The sequence below is a fragment of the Malurus melanocephalus genome, unplaced genomic scaffold (assembly GCF_030028575.1).
Source record: "Malurus melanocephalus ecotype Western Australia unplaced genomic scaffold, MMel_1.1 scaffold_601, whole genome shotgun sequence".
NCBI classification, from domain to species: Eukaryota; Metazoa; Chordata; class Aves; order Passeriformes; family Maluridae; genus Malurus; species Malurus melanocephalus.
In genome coordinates, this window is record NW_026623833.1 from 307,076 (window position 1) to 326,103 (window position 19,028).

At 50.8% G+C, this 19,028-nt stretch overlaps 1 protein-coding gene across 1 annotated transcript in view; it reads right to left on the bottom strand.

The window, feature by feature from the left end:
• Positions 1 to 13,484, bottom strand: part of LOC130583558 (retinoic acid receptor RXR-gamma-like) — a 34,748-nt gene extending 21,264 nt beyond the window's left edge. The window contains exons 1-2 of the mRNA XM_057383005.1: positions 13,296 to 13,484; positions 13,085 to 13,220 (exon numbers count right to left, since the gene is read on the bottom strand). Coding sequence (XP_057238988.1) covers positions 13,085 to 13,181 — 97 coding nt within the window. The 5' untranslated portion in view covers positions 13,182 to 13,220; positions 13,296 to 13,484. The remainder of the gene's footprint in view (positions 1 to 13,084; positions 13,221 to 13,295) is intronic.
• Positions 13,485 to 19,028: the final 5,544 nt, after the last annotated feature.

Genomic DNA, 19,028 nt, shown 5'->3' on the forward strand with positions numbered 1-19,028 from the left:
TCCTAGATACAACAGGGACATCCCCAGCGAATGTCCTCAGTACAGGCCAGTCCTGCAAGCGTTCACAGCTACATCCAGCTGCAGGAGATGTAGGCACAGCTGCTGTTTCGGTGGAGGCTGCCCCACACTCCACCCTGCCTAACCCAAGCAACCACAAGGATTTCTAACCTGYAGGCAAAGCTGGCTGTTTCAGGATAACACTGGCTTTGCCTCCAGTGCTGTTCTTTAACAGCCACACTGGGGATTCTTGTTAGGGGCAGGAAGCAAGAGCCAGGCACAAGGCAGGGGTACCTCAATGCYCTGCCAGCAGAGACCCAGGGCACTGCTGGGGAGCAGGCTGCAAGGTGGCTTGTTTCAATCTCCTGATGGAAAATTGGATTTCTCAGCAGGGCAAGCTTTTTTTCCTCTGTGACAAGACTGAGAGAAACATTTTTCAATCAAAAAGCCTAGCGAACAATCTGCTTCCAAAAGAAGTGATTTTTCACACACACACACACACACACACACACACACACACACACACTCAATAAGACCTAAAATTTCCACACAACAGAGGGACTTTGTCCAGCCCCACACATGAACTGCCAGAGGGGTGTTTCTCTGACCTGGTGGCATGGGAAAGCTCTGGCATGATGGCAATCCTGCCTGTCCAGCACCCATACAGAGATGTAACAGGGCCATGCCCCCCAGGTGCCCACCAGCACTCAGAACTGAGATGCTGTTTGGAGACAAACCCACTCTTGCACAGCAGTTTTACTTCCACCTGCTTGGGTCACAKCTCCCTAAAGCCCAGCCCGGTTTGTCCCTTGCCCTCAGGCTGAACAAGAGGGTTTGTGCCCTTGCCAAGCAGCCGTGGGACGGAGCAGGGGCAGAGCCAGCTGCGTGCTGGGTTCAGCCCCGGCAGCTCTGGGAACAGGGAGGTGTGAGCTGCGAAGCGGCTTTGCGTCCTAAGCACCAACCGTGCCGAGATTTAGCAGTACCATTAATTCTTACCCACCACGCGGGATCTCAGCAGCTCTAATTCCATGCTAATGAAGTTTTAGTAGGGAATTATTTTTATTGATCTGCCCAGAGCAAAGAGCCTGATTTTAGAGCAGCTCTGTCAGCACCCCCTTCCCCACAGCCCTTTTCTTTCTTTCRGAGAGGAAAGAAGACAAAACAGCTCTGAGCTCCTTAAAAAGGTTGGCAGTCCCAAGCAGTAAGTGGATTACTTTATTGATTTTTAGCAGATCTGGGTTAGTGAGTGCTTAGCACTGCAGAACACATGCACACACAGAGCAACTTCAAGGAAACCCTTCCAGGCCCTTTCCTCAGGCAAATCAAGAGGCAGGCAATTAATTTAGGAGACCACCACGGATTTTGGAGCRTGGAGAAGTTCCAGTCCCTGCACCCAAATCAGTCTATGACAGACAGACTCCAGGAGTCAGCCCAGCCTCTCTCAAGCAGGATCTTACACAGGCAGCCCCTCAGTTTTTCTGGAATAGCACAATTYGCAGCTTCAAAGTATTGAATGCTTTTTATTCCCCTGCCCATCCTGGTTGTTGTGTAAAAGGAGAAGATATTATGACTGCCACTGTTAATTTAGGAAGGAAAACCATCACCGTGAAGGGATTCAGTTCTKCCAATGGGCACCCAGTAGCCACATCTGGGGACCTCAGTCAGAGCAGGGCTCCTGACAAAGCAGAACTGTTCACGCCAGCTGAGATGTTAACTCGGTTTTGGGAWCCCCAACTCACAGTTCACTGTCCATGGCCTTTTAGGATGTTGACCTGTGGAGCCAAACCCAAACTATGTGAAGGCCCACAGGGAATTAATTTTATCCCACTCTGTACCAGAATCRGGAAAGCTAGAAATGAAATATGGTCCCTTTTCCTTGAACCAGGAAAACCCCAAGAATGACCAAGAGTTTCATCAAGCCCCACCCCATTTCTGTTTAAAAGCAAAGACAGTCTATGTATATGTATTGATGCCATACACATGAGTTCAATAAATAAAATAAAAGGTTGCAATAAATACAAATAGGTTGCATCTCTTATAATCCCACATCTGCACATGCATCCTTCTCCTGCCATGCTGATCCAGAGGGACAGAATCCTGAGGAAAACCCACTGCCCACAGGGTGCTGGCATTAGAACTGGGGCTCCCTTCATGTGGCTAGTGAGGTGCAATGGGGCTACCAGGCTGAGTGCCCCAGGAGCCAAAATACCCATTCTCCTCCCTGCTGAGCTCCGAGGGTGGACACACAGACACCAGGTGACCTGATCAGGGACAAACAGGAAGCCAGTGCCAGAGCAGGGACTTGAAACTGAGTTTCTCCTGACAAGGCTGACAAGTGGGCTGAGCCAACCTCATCCCTCGTTGTGCTGGTTGGCATYGGCCTGGGACAGGCAAATTGACCAAAAGCAATGAGATGAAGAGCCAAAGAGCTGCTGCTTCCCCACCCACCCTGCCCCTCCTCGTGTCCAGCAATAAGCACAGACACCAAACTAATGAAATTAAGGCCCAGAGCCCCACCAGGCTAATGCAATTACCAACAGCAGCGTGCTGGAGCAGCAGCACCACAGACACACCTGCAGGACACACAGCCCACCCTCTCCTCCTCCCTACACCTTCCCTSTGCCCCCCTGAGCCCCAAAGTGCCACCCAAGAGGGTCCCCAAGGTGTCAGGGCCAGGGCCACCATGGCCAGTGGCAGGCACAGGGAGGGCACTGCCTACCTTGCAGGAAGCAACGTCCCATGCAGCCAAAAGCAGCCTCTGAGGGCAGATAATTCCCAGCCTCTTTAAACCTTGGGAGACCTTCAATTACCAGCACCCTAATGAGGCCCTCGACACTAATCAGCGGTGTCACCGAATCCTCTTAYGCCTGCCTAAGCACCTCCAGCAGCTTTGCCGGTTGCAGAGCCCAGCTGCCCAATCCTGCAGGGAATTACCTCCTCAGGCAGGCACCACTGGTGGCACTCACACATTTTGACACAGATGAAGGTAAAGCACCCGCTGGCATTTGTGCTGAGGTGACAGAGACACCTGACAAGGCCTCTGCCCAGCCCAGGAGGCCTCTGGGCCCACGCTGGAGATGCACCGGAGTGGGCAAACCGGCAGAGATATTTTCACTCTAACACTCCCTGTTTGAGATGCAAAGGGCAGATTTACTCCTGCCAGCTGTAGCACCCAGCCAGGGATGCTCCCAGAGAGTTTCTGCTGCTGGCAGGTGACCCTGCCACGCTCCTGTGCTCTGGCAGCGTCCCGGGGGCAGCTCCCTCGGCACATCCGCTCTGACTCACGCTTTCTGCTCCCACAATGAAATATCATGCGGGCAGCAAAAACAACAGGTCCACTATAGCGCCGAGATACCCCCAGGCAGAAAATCCCTTYGGAGCCCAGCTAGAGAGAGAGAGTSAAGTCAATTAGACACTTTCTGGGGCGTCAAGCTGCCAACAATCCCGGCCTTTGTAACAGCGAAGAATCGCTGCCTATGTGCTTCCCAGAGACTCCCCCTCGCCGGAGCAGAAAGGTCAGCAGCAGAAGCGTCATGGAAAAGCATGCAGCAAAGTATTCCTGGGAAGGTGGATCCTAAAAAAGTGGCCATTTGGGTCCTGTGGAAAAGATTCCTTTGTCAAAAGCAGCGATTGCTTTGGGTGGGGCTTGCAAGGGAATGAGCGAGCCCGTGATGCAGGGGACTTGTTGCACCATAGAGAGGTTTGGGTGTGTGTGGTGTCAGGAAGGAACGGTGGGTCACGAGAGTGGAAGCTCAAAGTTTGGGAGTTCCTAGCTCTCTCCCTGCTTTCAGACAGCTCACTCCACCTTTTTACATTTTCTGGATTAAAAATGAGAGAGACAAAAAGGAAACTGAAGTATTCCAGCTGGGAGAGATGCCCATCCCTCACACTTCAAGTTAAACACCTTATTTCTCTGGTCCATGGCACAAGGCAGCAAACTGTGCCGTAAAACCAGGATTCCAGGTTGGATGAGCACTGAATGGAGAGGATTTCTACGTGCAGGTGCTGAATTCACTCAGATCCAAAAGCAGATCTCTGACAGAAGGGCCTCATGTCCAGGGATTTAGTTGTGAAAAGAACACTCAGCTCTAAAGTTCACCCTGACAGGTCATTTGGTGTTCAGGAAGGGATATTCAAAGGACAGGTGAAGGAAGGTTCACTTGATGCGTCCTTGATRTCACCCTGCAAGCAAACTTTCCAATCAGAGCACCAGAGAACATGCCAGCCAGTAGTCATTTAAACATGAGCCCATCTTTAATCCTGCTGTTCACTGGGATTTTTACTGCAAAATGCCTGAAAACAGMTAGGTTATGTTCCTTCAAAGAAAACTACACTCTGATTTCCYCATCTCCTGAAAAACRAAMAAAAAAAAAATAAAAAGAGTTCTCAGAGAAATCTTGAAAGACACAGTCCATGCAATTTTCCAGTTTTTCCATAACAACCATTTCTCAGACAAAACATTTCAACAAAAGATGTTCCTTACTCAGGTTAAACCTACATTATTGCTTGTATGCACAGGGACTAAAAAAAATTTAAAAGGCAACCCTCAGTCACAAAAAAAAAATAACTGATTCAGGGGCTTCTCTGACTATCTGAAAAAAAACTACTTAAGTGAAACTTGGTCCCCATACCTATCTCTTCAGAACTTCTGGAAAAACTTTCAACCCCATTTTTTTTTTCAGTCGATCCTGCTCCATTATTCATTCTCTTTTGGCTGGGGAAGCTGGATTTCTGTCTGAACAGCAGACTGTTCCCTTCCTTGGCAAGAGCCTGAGCTGGGTGACACACCAGGATCTGCCAGACCTTGTGTGGCCACTGGAGCTCAGCACAAGGTCTTGTCACAGCAGTGTCCTGCTCAGGGCCACCAAAGGTCCCCACCTGCATCCCCCCTGGCAGGTGGCACAGCCTGCTGTGCAGCTGGGGGGCTTTGCTCGCTGCTCTCACGCTGTGCATCCCCACGTTCATGCTTTTACATTTCCTCCTGCTCCAGCAAGTGCAAAACTCCAGAGACAAGCTGTCAATCTCCATCACATCCGGCCRCCTCTGACGGGCTATTTATACCAGACAGGCAAACGTGGCTGTCCTGCAGTTCAAGGTAACAGGGGTTATTTCTGCTTGGAGTAGCTCCTTTCTCAGGGGAGGAAGGCTGGAGGCAGCAGAGAGGAACAGCTTCACATCAAGAGCTGGCATTGGTACCTTCATGGCTGAGGGCGCAGCCATGGGTCCCCGAGGAGCCAGCCCCACAGCAGAGGGTTCCAAAAGCCCAGAAGGTTGATATCTATGATAAGACATAATATCTATGATAAGACATCTAATCCCAGGCCCCTCTGTGCCCTGCCATGGGACAGGGGAACTCAGCACGTAATTTTGGATTTCTAATCCSTGTCCTCTCCAAGGAAGAAAGGTCACAGCTTCAAGTTTGTTCATGCTGGGTTCACTGCCAGGATCAGGGGTGAGCATCTGACTGCACTCTGTCACACTGATGCCRCAGTGAGGGCTGAAAACAGCTGATCCAGCTCTCTCTGGATCACTCATGTCCCTCCTTTTGTGTTCCCAAAGAAGTCTGCTCTCTGGCATCTGGCACACCTGATCCAGGATGAAGCCTGCCTCATCAAACTGGCCCATTACAAAAATTTGAAAAGCTCTGAGGAAGGAGAGGGTGTTTATCCAGATGAGCACTGTGAGTCACATGGCCATAGAGCTCCTGAGCTGGACCAAGGACCCAAAAGCCACATCCACCAAATCACTGAGCTCCAGTCAGCACTTCCCAGCCAGCTATCTCTGGAATTTAGTCCTTGTTCCAGTCAATGAGGCACTGACTGGATGCTGCCCCTTTCCCAGGATGYCTGGAGCTCCTCAGGAACCAGACAGCTCACCTGGATCTCACCTCCAGTTCACTTCCAGGTGACACTGGCACATTAACCCCTTTTACAGTAGATTTGTTCCTGTCCATTGGATCCACTGAGAGGAAATCAAGGAAATCAAATACCAATAAATCTTAAGTGTGTCCTCATGAAGGAGGGAGAGGCAGGTTTCTCAATGCTTTGCTGTCTCCTTTCATACACAAAATTCTCCTGTTTCTGTAATGACAAAATGCTCCTGGGGATGGGTCTCCTGACCTCCACCCAGGAGTTTAGAGCAAGCCTTGGAACAAGTTCCTGCTGCCCCAAATACCCTGATCCAGCAACCTTGCACATTCAAGCCCACAGCTCACACCTGTGATGCCTCTGAGCCACCTGGGGAAAAAAACCACACACCACAGACCCCCAAGCAATAAAGCAGACCCCATCTTTGCCCAGAGATACAGCCCTGTCTGTGCTCTGCTGCAGACATGCATTGGATCCAGAGACACAGCCTGGGCATGGCAACTGGAAGAAATGAAGCCCAGCCAAGTCTTGCTGCCCAAGCATGAGACATAAAATGCATTTAAGATGAGCAAAGCCTGAAGAATCCCTTCATTAATTGGCAGTAAAAAAAAGGAGAAGAGGGATATAAAGACCTCACCTTAGCSCTCGCTGCCTCCACTGGTGGCACAAAACACTCCCCTCTGTCTGTCTCCTAAGCCATGCAGACRTTTCCACCTCACACAAAAGCAACAGGTTCATTTTGAGATCATCTTTTTATAGGTGCAACCAATTTCAGTGAAGGCTCTGCCAGCCCAGTCTGTTTGAGATGCAGAGGACCAAGCCACCTCTCTCATGTGTCCTTCCCCTGGGACTCACCTTCCAGTGGCAGCCAAAGGGACACAAACACAGCACRAAACTCAGCCAAAATGTTCTCCCACCAGACATGTTGCTCTCAGTGTTTCCCTGCAGAAAATGTTTAAATCTCTTTGCCTCCCTGTGCAGCTGAGGGGTGGGTAAGGAGCGAGCTACAGTGAGCACCCCTTTCCCCATCAATGCCCTCCATCGCCTTTCCTATTCTCCTCTCAAAAGCCACATGTTCCCCTGCTCCAAATGGAAAACCCACTGGTATTTAAAGCCAGGGAAGCATGACAAAATTCCCTGTGCCCCAAGGAAAGGAACAGCCCTGGATGCAGACAAGGACAGACCACACCACACAAGACAGCCCAGCAGCGAGGAGCAAGCACGTGAAGGATTTGCAGGGATGTGGAACGACATTTGCTGTCAAATACCTGCTCTTTGCCCCTCAACTCCTTCCCAGCAGAGAGAGAGAGAGAAAAGAGCACCAGCCACACATTTTGGGGCCTCTGAGCAGAGGGAGCAGCCTCTGCAGGGCAGCAGCAGAGAAATGCCCTGGGATGATGTGGTCATGCTCAAGTTCTGGCGCTGCACTGGTGTGCACTCGCTTAAGTCAGTTTATTAAAGTGGGCCCTGAAGATCCCAGAGCAGCTTCTCCACAGAGCTGTCTCCTCTGCTAGCCAGACATATCCCAGCTGAAAAATCCAGAGCCCAGCCCCTTTTCAGGCCTTAAGTCTTCCAGACCAGCAAATTCCAGACTGGTAAATTCACCAGCCCTAGGGTGCAGTCCCAGGGTCTGTCCCAATGCCTGCAAAGGCTGGTACTTCCCATCAGATAATTCCCAAGCACAGTCTGGGAGTCAGCACAGGCCAAGGGATGTTCCCACYGGGAACTCTGGACATTTAAGAGCCAAGCCATATCCACACAAATTAGTCTCCACGGCTCATTTAATTAATGAGGCTTTTAAGTCACACCTATCTGCTAAATCTTGAAGCCCTGACACCTAAAATYCAGGGCAGCAAGGACACAACCCTTCAAGCACACCATAAGCTATGCAAAATCAGTGCCCCAAATATTTCTCTGCATCTCCTTGGGCATCTGTACCTGGTGGGAAGTCATGGGATATCCCAAGATCCCACAAGCACAGCAGACCCAGAAAACACATTTTCGTGCCATGCTTTAGCACACATAACCTCTCACCTAGGATGACCCAGCTGCAAGGGAAGAGGAGTATTGATGCACCCCTGGTTAGGTGAAATGGAAGAGCTAAAAGAATCAAGGGCCTCAGCTGACACCAATGGACACACCTCTCTGACAAAAATAGAAAATCAATCTCGTTTGGGATACCCAAGAGCAGCCCTGGTGCTTGATCCTGGATGGAAACCAAGCTGTCTGTGTGGGCTCCCAGAACCCCAAGCAAGCAGCCCCAAAGGCAGAATCTCAGCCAGTGTTCTCCCCCTGTCCCAATCCTTGAGGAATTTTCACCTTTCTGTGCATTCCCATCACCCCAAGAAGAGGATGCCTCAAAACCATCCCCSATCATCTGCAACCCTCCTTACAGAAGAGCCTTGCTTGAGTCTCTGGTGAGCACCTTGCACAGCCAATCCCTCRGAGCAGCCCCTCTCCTGGCCTTTGMAACRAGTCAGCAGCGASAAAAATGTCATTTACATCCCTCACCGTGTGTGTGGCACTGAGTGGGGTCAAGGCCGCCAGAGAACAGCCAGACAGACTCTGCAGGGATATCTGTGCAGAAATCATCCCAGATTTGGGGGCAGCCAGTCCTGCACCCACAGTGAAGATGCTGCGCAGCTCAGGGCAGAGGCTGCTCGTAGGTACCTGTGGGAGGAAGGGCACTGGAACACATTCCACTCCTGTCTTCCCTGGAAGATCCATCATTTGTAAGATGGATGGACCTTTGGCTTTGTTGGTTTTTTGACTGTCTGACTGTTTTTTATGCCCGGGACAAGCTCTCACCCAACCCACAAAGCTCTGTCCTGCCCCAAGTCCCACCTACGCACAGAGGGCAAACAACAAACCAACAAAACGAGTSGCAAACTCAGGTTCAAAGCCCAGCATCCCTTTTCCAGCCCGGAGAGGAAGGCAGGGCGGATGCTTGGCGTGAGATGTGATGTGAGCACTCCCTGCCATCCCAGGGAAGGGCTCYCCTGCCCCATCCCCTGCTGAGCAGGCACGGCCAGCCCGGGGCCAGGCGCAGCCGTGTGCGTGCGGCCGCTGACGGATGGCTCCCCGACCAGCACAGCAGCCCTCCCCAGGGCTGAGGCTCTGCACGACATTGCTGTCAGGGGCAGGGAGCATCCCCCAGCACGGCAGCAGGGCCCAGCTCTTCCCAGCTGGCTCTGCCATTGGGTCAGTGGGGGTCAGATGTGTGGGATGCGGGGTTAAGTCTGCCCAGGGTGGCACAAGTCGCTTTGCATCTCAGCTGCTCGAGGTGCTGGTGAGCTGTGGAGGTGGTGATTTGCCAGGGGGCAGCTCCACAAATGCACCCCCTGCTCCCTCAGCAGCACTCAGTGCCCTGTTTCACCTCCCAAAGCATTAGAAGGGGGAAGCATTTGCATGCTCCAGGGTCGCTCCTGGTTTGTGTGTTCACAAATCCCAAAAAAAAACCCAGCCTAGAGCATGCCCGTGAGCCACCATCCCCTAAATGCAACCCCGTATCCTGGCCTCCAAACCTGCCCYGAGCGCCCTGCTGTCCCCTCCTCGCCTCGTGTATGCCTTTAACAGTTTGCTGGATTACCCATTGCAACTAAAATAACAAAGCTACAAAAGAAGAGGGCAAACAGACGCGATATTCTGCAGCAATTAGGGCTAAACAGGGGAACAGGGAGCAGGGAATGAATGGACAATGGGGAGGGCAGGGACATGGCAGCCCGGGCCCCGACGGGCCGGGCACGAACTGTCCTCAAGAGGCCGGGTCCGAGCCAGGGAGCAGCGAGCTGTACGTAAGGAAAGCAGGGAGATGAAAAGGGTTATTTAAACAAGCACCGGGCAGTCCCCACAGGGCCTCCCTGTCCGCTTGGCTTCCTCACAGAGTGTCCAGGGAAGAGCAGCTCCCGCTTTCCCCCCTCTCCCAATCCTTTCAGGTGGCGGGGGGACGCTGGCAAGCTGCGGTGGGCTCYGCTTAGAAAGGAAGGAATCCATTAATCTCTCTGGTAATTACTGCCACATATGGATTTGCACAATTACACTTCGTTAATTGGTTATTACAGGCAAGCCAGACTGATTGGGCAGAACGGCCAAGCTTTAACCCCTTCGCTGCCCCCAGGGCCAGCCAGACACCGAGGCAGCCTTCCTCCCAAAATTGCTCTGTATCCTCCTGTCACCCTGCTGGCTCCCGTGTAAAGGACCRGCAAGAACAGCCCTCAGCACCCAGAAGAGACATCTTTGCTCTCATGCCTTCCTTTCCTCTGGAGATTCCAAAGAGATGGGGGACAGGAGTGAGCCTGCACCTCAAAACAGCCAAACTGCCCAGGAAACCGCATCAGAGATTCACAGCAGAGGCACCACGTATTCCCCAGGGTGCTGAGGGATGGCAAACTCAGATTTTGTTTGTTTTTAGAAGGAGACTGAGATTCCTTGTGCACTTCGGCTTTGTGCCCTCAAGCCCAGCAGGGTTGGTGCCAGCTACAGAAGAATCCACCCCTGAGCCTGTCTCAGTCTCTGAACTCAGCTTTTCYTACAGGATTTGCAGTGTAATGATTTTCTTCCTCCAAACACTCAAAACAGAGGCTTTACTCTAGTAATAAACCCATATGTAACCAGAGCTGTAACAAAAAATATAGATAAAGCCCTTGTAAAACTCCTGACAGCATAGGATTTCTGCTAGCTGGGAGTGTAGGCAGCCTGGCCTCCCCACAATGCCACCATCACCTCTGCCACCCCTCACAGGTACAACAGACCATCCAAAACCTGGCCCCAAAATGTCTTGTTCAGGATCCAGCAATGTTTCTGGAGAAAGCTCAGCAGAGGCAGGCCGAGGTAAGAGCAATTTCTGCCAGAACTGAATCAAAGGTTTCCCCTTAAAAAACTGTAACAGAAAGGAAATAAGAGTGTTGCAAAAACCCCACCGGGCAAAAGGGCTCATCTGACAAGAAAGCTGTGCTCAGCAGCCACCAACATCAAAAGGCAGAGCTGGCACTGCCGTCCTGGTCCTTCCAAGCTGCTCTGCTGCCCCTTGGCCACTGGAGAGGGCACAGAGAAACCTACCCCAGACAGTTTCTGCCTCTCCCTCTCCTGAGGCAGTGCCTTCTGGGCAGGAGGATATTGCTTAACCCAGGCAAAGGGATCAGAGAGCCAGGCATCACACCAGGCACACGGGAAAGGCTTTCAGCTCAGCTCCTGAACCACCCCAGCAAGCCACTGCAGCCAGAGCAAGGAAAGAAACCAAGCAAGATCACAGCAAGATGAGAGAAATCTAATTCCAAACCACTGTCTAGCCTCATCCGGTGGTTAAAAAAGCCCTTGGGACTTCGGCCGAAGCAGAAAATATCTGCAACAAACACATACCCACCCTTTCCTCCACTGCTGTCACTGCAGTGATGCCTGCTACAGCACTCTAGGTCTAGCCTAGGTCACTCCTAGCTGATTTTTTCTTAGYTTTCTCATTAGCTAATTAAAGTGCTTTTACTGTCCCCTCTCTGCTGCAAGGAGCAGCCGAGCAATAAAAGCCTTCTCCCTTGGAGGTCACTGGTGTTGCACKAAAGTTACAGTGGGCGTTGTCCCTGTTCCCATCATCTGCGATTTCCCAGCTCCCTGAATTCTCTCAGACGTTTCTTTCTCATTAAGGAGCCAGCTCCAAGCCCTCTGTCTGAAGGGAGCATGGCAAAGGCAGCATCTCCCAGCTCCCCGGCAGTGTTTTCGGGTGTGCGTGCGCCTGTCTCTGAGGATGGGGAAGGCAGGCCAGCCCAGGAAAGGTTGCAGACCTCTCCCCTAAACCAGCGTTCAGAATGAATCTTCAGAGCTGTCACAGGGAAGATCGGGCAGAACCTGCAACTGGGCTTAAAAAGGTCAGCTGGGAAAAGTCAGGATGGGAAGGATGCCGGCTTTATTGACAGATGCAGAGAGGAAGGGGCTGTGAGTACCTGCAAGATGGTTTGGGCAGCGCACGCTGCAATTCATCTGTGGGCTCTTTCTGGCTGCAACTGGTGACAAATCCTCTGTGGATCACTTCCAGACAACAGAGTCTGGGGGCTAAGCCTGAAACTGAGACTGGGGCTAAACACCAAACAGGGATCTTGTGTCTTCCTCCCTGAGGGRTGAAAGCASACTGGCAGAATGGATGCCTTTGTGSCTCTCATGACAGTTTTTTAGAGCTCAGAGACTAGAACATGATTTTCTCTCTGTCCTTTACTTACACAGGTTGGTTTTGATTCCCAGAGCTCAGAACTGGTGCAAAGGTTACTTTGCATCTGATTGGATCAATTCCAGYGTTGTGCCACTGATATATAGGAATCAGGCAAATAGTATACCTGCCAATGCTCATTAAACATGGTATTGGTACAGATATGTGGCATATTTACTAATAAAACAGCAAAAGTGGGAGCTGGCTTCTATTTTATGTGACTTGGAAATATATAAAGGCAAGTAAATGTATTCCTTTTGGTCAGAATATTGATACACATATACTGCAAAAAGCTCACAGGCAGCAGAGGTGGTGAAAAACATTGAATCAGGCCAAAACCCAAACAACGTTCAAAGGGATCTGAAATTAATTAGGCCATTAAGACAGTTTTCTAGTGGAATTCTCTCTCTCTCTCTCTCTCTCTGTACCTACACACACATATTTAATACATTCGACAAAATCAGTATTTATCTCAGGAGAGGTTCAGCTTTTAGAGAAACATCACTTTGTTTAAAGTATTATTCTCACAAAAACTCTTGGCTTGCTCTAYGGATAGCTTCCACCTGTTCTTTCCTAACCTTTATGAGCTGATCCCCAGCACTCCTTCMGTATAAGCCATCAGTAAATACAGTATCCCCTTCCACACCCTCAACACTTTCCTTTCTCTCCRTTGTGGGAGGAAAGCACACATTTGCAGGTCTGGACAAACACAGAGGAGCACAGGCTCATCTTGCCCATCTTCCTTCCCCAAATCAGAGACCTTCAAGGACAGAGCTGCCATTCCTTTCCCAGCCCATCTATCCCATCACACCCCAGCTTTTCCAGGTGTCCTGCAATGGAGAGTGCTGTGAGAGCTCCTTTCCAAAACCTGCACCCCAAATGAAGTCCCATAAAGGCTCCTCTCAGTGGGCACTGCTGGCTGAAGGGGCAGCGTGCCCAGGAGGCTTGGCACACCCCACAGCTCTTGGCAATGCTGTCCCTCGAAGCCTCCCACCACAGCTGAGCCCGGGATCAGGGCAGGACTTACAGAAGTGAGGGAAGGATCCCGTCTCCAGGGAATAAGGASCCTGCATGCCCGGCTGCATTTCCAACCTGCGTCCTGTCCCTCCAGCACACTCAACCATCAAGGGAGGCTTGGGATCAGCTCCCTCAGCACCGCTGGGCTGTTGGAGAAAGAAAGGAGYGTTTACATATTACAGAGTAGCATCTTCACAATCTGTCCCAGGTTACAAATTTACCTCCCAGACCTTGACCGGGGCTGGGGTTTCCGGTGTTTGCTCTTCGGGCTCCTGTCTCTTTGGAAAGCGGGAGATGTTGCAATGCCAGGGGGAGGGCTGGGCAGGGCTGGGGAGGGCTGGCAGCTCAGGCTGCACCAAGCACTCGGTCCGAGGCGGCTCTGCTGAGAAAGTGTCTCCTGGAAGCGCCTTCTCCTCTAATCCCAGCTCCTAAAGGAACGAAAGCAAGCAAAAAACAGCCTTCCATCCTGTCTGAGCATCTGGCTCACTTCTGCTTTCCTCCTTCTCTCTGCCAGTTGTCTCWTTTCTCTCATCTGCACCGACTGTGTCTGGTAATGAACATCGAGAAGGTGGCAGTGTCAGGCACGTCACCGCTGGACTCCCGTGGAGACCAAGCACAGCTGGTTTTGCCTCGSTGAAGCTGTGTGAGGACAACGGGGGCAGGTGTGAAGGCAGCAATGTTCCCTACACATTCCTGGGCAGTGTCACCGGCTCTTGCAGGTGACCTGGACAGACCCTTGTCTCCAGAAGGCTTTCAGAAAACAACCAGCCTGYGCTGTGACCGGTTTTTCTTGTGCTGAACTCAGAGCCCTCGGCTTTGTTCCTGCGCTCGCTTATCTCTGTTACATTCTCTAACCATGCATAGACATCTTCCCTCGTGTTTGGATTTTGCCAGCCCTGATGGAGAAGAGCTACAAGCAAACAACATTCCTCTCCCCTGTCTGAACTGATAATCTTGGTATCTCATCTCCTCTGCGCTCGCCTTCAGGCTGTGTCAACACTGAGGGGTTGTGCAGGGTGGGATTGCTCTGCCTCCCCTGCCCCATCCCGTACACCGTGTGCTGCCCAGCCCAGCACAGCCCCACAAACTCCTCTGGGGTGGGAATCTGACCTGCCAGGGGGTTTTAGACACCTTCCTCTGGGGTGGGAGTCTGACCTGCCAGGGGATTTTAGACACCTCCCTCTGCCAGATTTTTCCACGTTTTCAGCAAAAAAATACACGGGTCCCAAGTGCAGAGTGGTCTGAAGAAGTTGCCTTCCCGGGATTTTCAGGATAGGGAGGCTCTGCGCTGCTGAGAGCAGCACACAGAGCGTTGCCAAAGCCAAGGTGGGCCACACAGCCCTTCCACATCATTGCCAAGTGCCAGGAGAAGCAGCCGCAGGGAGTCCAGGCACGCAGAGCTAGCAAGGGTGCCAAACTGCTGGTTTGACTTTGCTTGCATTTGCAGGTAATTCTTAATCCGAAACTGCAACAAATTCCTCAAATTCAAGTTCTCATGGAGCTGAAACCCTGCAGGGTAATCTGGATTCAAGCCAGGAGGTGAAGAAAGAGACTCCTCTTTAGGAGCCATAGAAATCTACGGTGCTCTGTCAGCCACAACCATCGCCCCTCTTGCACTGTTCTGGGTAAGATAGATCCAAACTCCTTTTTTTCCTTCTTTTTATTTTTTTTTTTGTTTTTACCCAGGAAGGGCTGCCCAGCAGTCAAATCACTCCTAAGGGACTCCAGATCCCCTCAAAACTGCCAGTGACATTTTGGATCCACTCAGACTTGCCTCCCAGGAGCCCACAAACAGCAAGATTTCTGTGCCCTGATCTGTGGAGCTCGGATCTCTCTTCCCATCCCTTTCCCTTTCTCAGACCCAACATACTACAGCAGCTGCCAGAGCATGGAGCCRCTCCAGAAATGAATCTCCAATGTGACATTGCACAGCTTTAATTACACGACAAGAGCCATAAGAAAGGCTGCGAAACACGGCTCTCTCAAAATCCTAAATCTCCACTTGAGGCACTTTGTGTGGCTGAGAGCTGAAGTAGCGGAAYGTGAACACCCCCAAGCTCACAAAAGAGCTGAATCAATGTCCTGTTGATGCAGCCCAGCAAAATAAACTAATGATGGGCAGGACTGTGGGTTTTCACGTGTGAGGGAAGGATTTACAGTGATACCAAAGGAATTATTCCAGCCCCACGGTGACAATACCCACCCGCTTCCTTATTATATTTTATTGATCTTGCCCTAAATACATGTGGCCGGACGAAATGATGCATAAATTACTAACAAGTTAATTTCTTGCTCCGACACAGACTCACAACAGCCCTTTGAAGGGGAACCAGGAAAGACAATGTGTGAAAGGATAAAGGCAATGAGACAAGCTTGGATGTAATAATCCCATGTGAATGATTATTGCTGCAACTAATGTAATCTAATAATGAAGAATTTACACCAGATGTCCCCTGGAATATGCCAGGCAGACTCAGGATTCAGTGGTGGATCTATTTCTAAGGAAACCTTGTTAGGAGGGGAAAAAATGCTGTTTTGTGTTCATCAAATGAAAGGCTGTGGACCATTATAGTCGGAGTCGTAACAAAAGCCTGCCTGGCAAATCTTCCTGGAAAGGTGTTCAGCAGGCCTGATTGTCCATGTGTTTTCAGGTGAAATTTAAGGTTTAGGTTTGRCCTATAAAGCTTCTAAGAGTCATGGAGCAGTCTTTTCCAGGGCTGACAGCAGGATCTCCCCTGTCTCTCCCTGGAACTCAGAGGGAGCTTCTGGGACAYCAGTCTCCAGGACAGRTGAATGAAGAATGGAGGATCACTTYCTTTTATTTATTTTGAACTTGAAYCTCTTCAGCTCRCTCAAGTAAATCCTTAAACCAGTGCTTCATCCCTGTCCTGGACATCCCAGTCCATGGCACACCCCATGCAGCCCTTTCCTTCTCACAAGCTGCAGGTTATGGGGTCACCACACAGCGGGGAAAAGGAAATCAGAGAGCTCTGCACCAGAGCAATATCGTGGGTGTACCCAGGCTGCTGCAAAGTGAGATCAGCTTCATCTTGGCTCATACCATTTAGAAGTCCATTATGATGAGCACAGGCCTGGTAGAGCACTGCTGGCCACCCAGGTGTTCACCAAGACCTGGAGAAGTTTGGATGAAGCCAAACTTGCCCAAAGAGCAGAGCAGAACAGAGTTGGGATGATTTGTTATTTCACACCCAGCACTGACTGAAYGCTCTCCTAGCCCAGGGCAGCGCTACCAGCTGGGCACTGATTTCCATGGCATGTTTGGCACTCAGCCAAACCAGAGACCCAGCACTTCCTCTTCATTTGAAAACCACCGTGAGCTAATTGTAAAACAGTCACAAACCACACTTTTCACTCTCTCCCTCCTTGCCTCTGCTGCTTATTCATCACCTCTTTGAGGGTATTTTGTACAGGCATTCCAAACACCTCTTCCAGCTGCACTTTGGGGTTTCATCTGCTGTTCATAATTCCTCTTTAGCAACCACCGTTATTTAAGTGGCTCTGTGGGATGAGGGGGGAAGGGAAGCTTTAGCAAGCTCCAGATCCACTAAAACAAGAACCACTACATTCAACTTGAAAGATTTGTTTAAGCCCCATTAACTTAATTGGGACTTAACGTCTTGTTCATTGGTTGCTCTTGCAGAAGTGGTGGAGATCTCGGCGGTGAACACGTGTGACACCAGCACCGAGCCGTGGCGACTGTGTGGACACAGCATGATTGTGCCCAAACTGCATCCCCTGTGCTTCTCCTGTGCTCCTCCTTTGTCAGGTGTTGTGTAGTGAGGGCTGTGTGTCTGCTGAGATCTGTTTCACAGGGGCTCTCTGATCCGAGCTGCTACTCCATCCCAGCAGGCAGGCAGCTGCTCCAAAGGACTTTGCAAACAATAACACAAACATAGCTGCACTTAGGACCTGCAGACCTTGATTTTAGCCAGTTGGTGTGCCAGGCATCACCGTGCCTAGAAAACGACTTGCAAACAGGACCAAAGATCARGCCTAATTTTAGCAAGCCTTCAGGCTCTGCATCCCCGGGCTGTGCTTGCTTTGATGAAACACAATCACGGGATAAAAGAAAGCAAAAACCCAGCTGGCACCTGCTGGGAGGGCGGAGAGAGGGGATCTGGCAGCCGGGCGGTTCCTACCGAGATTGCCAACACTACTACACGTCTGGTTTGCTTTTTTGGGCAGCGTGGTGAATCCAAAGGTGATAAACATTTGGCTCGGCTGGCCAGACAAGAGGAGCCCCCATCAGACACTGCAMTCCCTCTCCTCTCTCACTGGAATCGCTACACCTCTCAAGGCAGCTCCTTCTGCTGTGCCTCACGTCCCCAGCCCTCGATTTTCAGAGAGGATTGAGGCTCTGCTGGAGTGAAACACATCMGTGGGAATAGCTGCTCCCTTGCAAAGAGCCGGCTAGCCGGCTGGGCTGATCACTACCAGACATCTGGACAGCCAATTGCACACTTCAGTTTGCAGCACAACACGAGGATTGTTGTTCGAGGATATCTTAAAACCTCGGGAAACTTAGTTTTCTGTAGTATTTTTAGGACAACTGTTTTATTTACAACTCAGTGTCATGGAAAGACAAATGTTTGATTAAACTGGGAATGACTTTGTTCTCCAAATGCTTCCAGTGCGGAAGAGTGACTCTGAAGAGAAAACCTTGCTGTTGTCTGAGCAACMAAAGAGATTAGTAAAGATTCTTGAYTACCCTTTCTCTAGGCYTGAAGTCCTGAAGAAATAGCTACAGCCCAGCTGTGCTCTTTACCCAAAGAGCATTTGGTGCTCTTTTTGCACCAGTTTCAGGCCAGGTTCTTTCYATAAATACCCAGTGGTTTCACTGTGTATTAACACGCAGGTGAGCTGGCTCAATACATTTATCAGCCAACCACCCTCRGCCTGAGTGACTCACTGCCCTGCAGCAGCCATGAGCCAGTCACCTCCTGTGACAGAGGGCAGCCACGCTGCTGGGCTGTGACAACCCTGGTGAGCTTTCCAAASCYATTCCTTGCCCCCACTCTCTCTCCRGAGAAGCCCACAGCATCTCTCTGGAAGTGTGGGCTGTGGAAAGGCTGCACCAAGTGGGTTTTATGGAGGTGGTCTGTCCTGCTGGGCCCCTCACGGGATGGAAGAAGCTGTTGAGAGCATCCCTGTGTCTGCTGTCTTTCACTGGAAACCACACTAGGAAAACATGCAGACCTTGGTGGAAGCTACAGCAATTAGGTTAATTAAGAGCTGGGGCAGGCCCATATGTTTTCTGATCTGTTGTTTTTTAGGTCCCCCTSTTGCACCTGTTCCCACAGCATCCAAACACTCCCAAGGCTTAGGTTTTCCCCCTCTAGATATGGGAACAGAAGGATGTTCCAGATCAGAGCAAAGGCCTGGCTGGCCTCCTACCCAGCAGCAGAAAGAGAAGACGGGAGGGTAAGAACAGGACAGGTCATTCCCCTGGTGCAGGTCCTCTGCTCCTCCTGGGAAGGTCGCAAAGATTTCCTCGAAGGAGTTCAGATCATTCTGTCCCCATCCCTACARGATGTGTAGATGTGACACTYTGGGGCRTGGTTTAGTGGGACTTGGCACCCAAATCCTTGGGGTTGCTTGGAACATCCTTTCAGACATGGGGTTCCACTGCAGTATCTCTTGCTGTCAGAGAACCCATGCTTATTGCACAGCAGCAGCTGCCACTGCAGTGTAACTCAGACTGAGACAGGGGGTTGAAATAGAAAACTTCTCAGGGCCCTTCAAATTCTGTTTTCTAGGGTCCTCTGACAAGTTCTTTCCTCAGCTATAAGCTCAAGGAGAAACCTGCTCTTCAGTGTAAGCTTTGCTTGTTGAAAAATCTGGAGGAGTCCTTCTTAAAACTCCTCCAGATGGCTCATCCTTGCACAGCGCATTTCTCCAAGGCAGAATCCAGAGCTACACTTCATGGAAGTAGA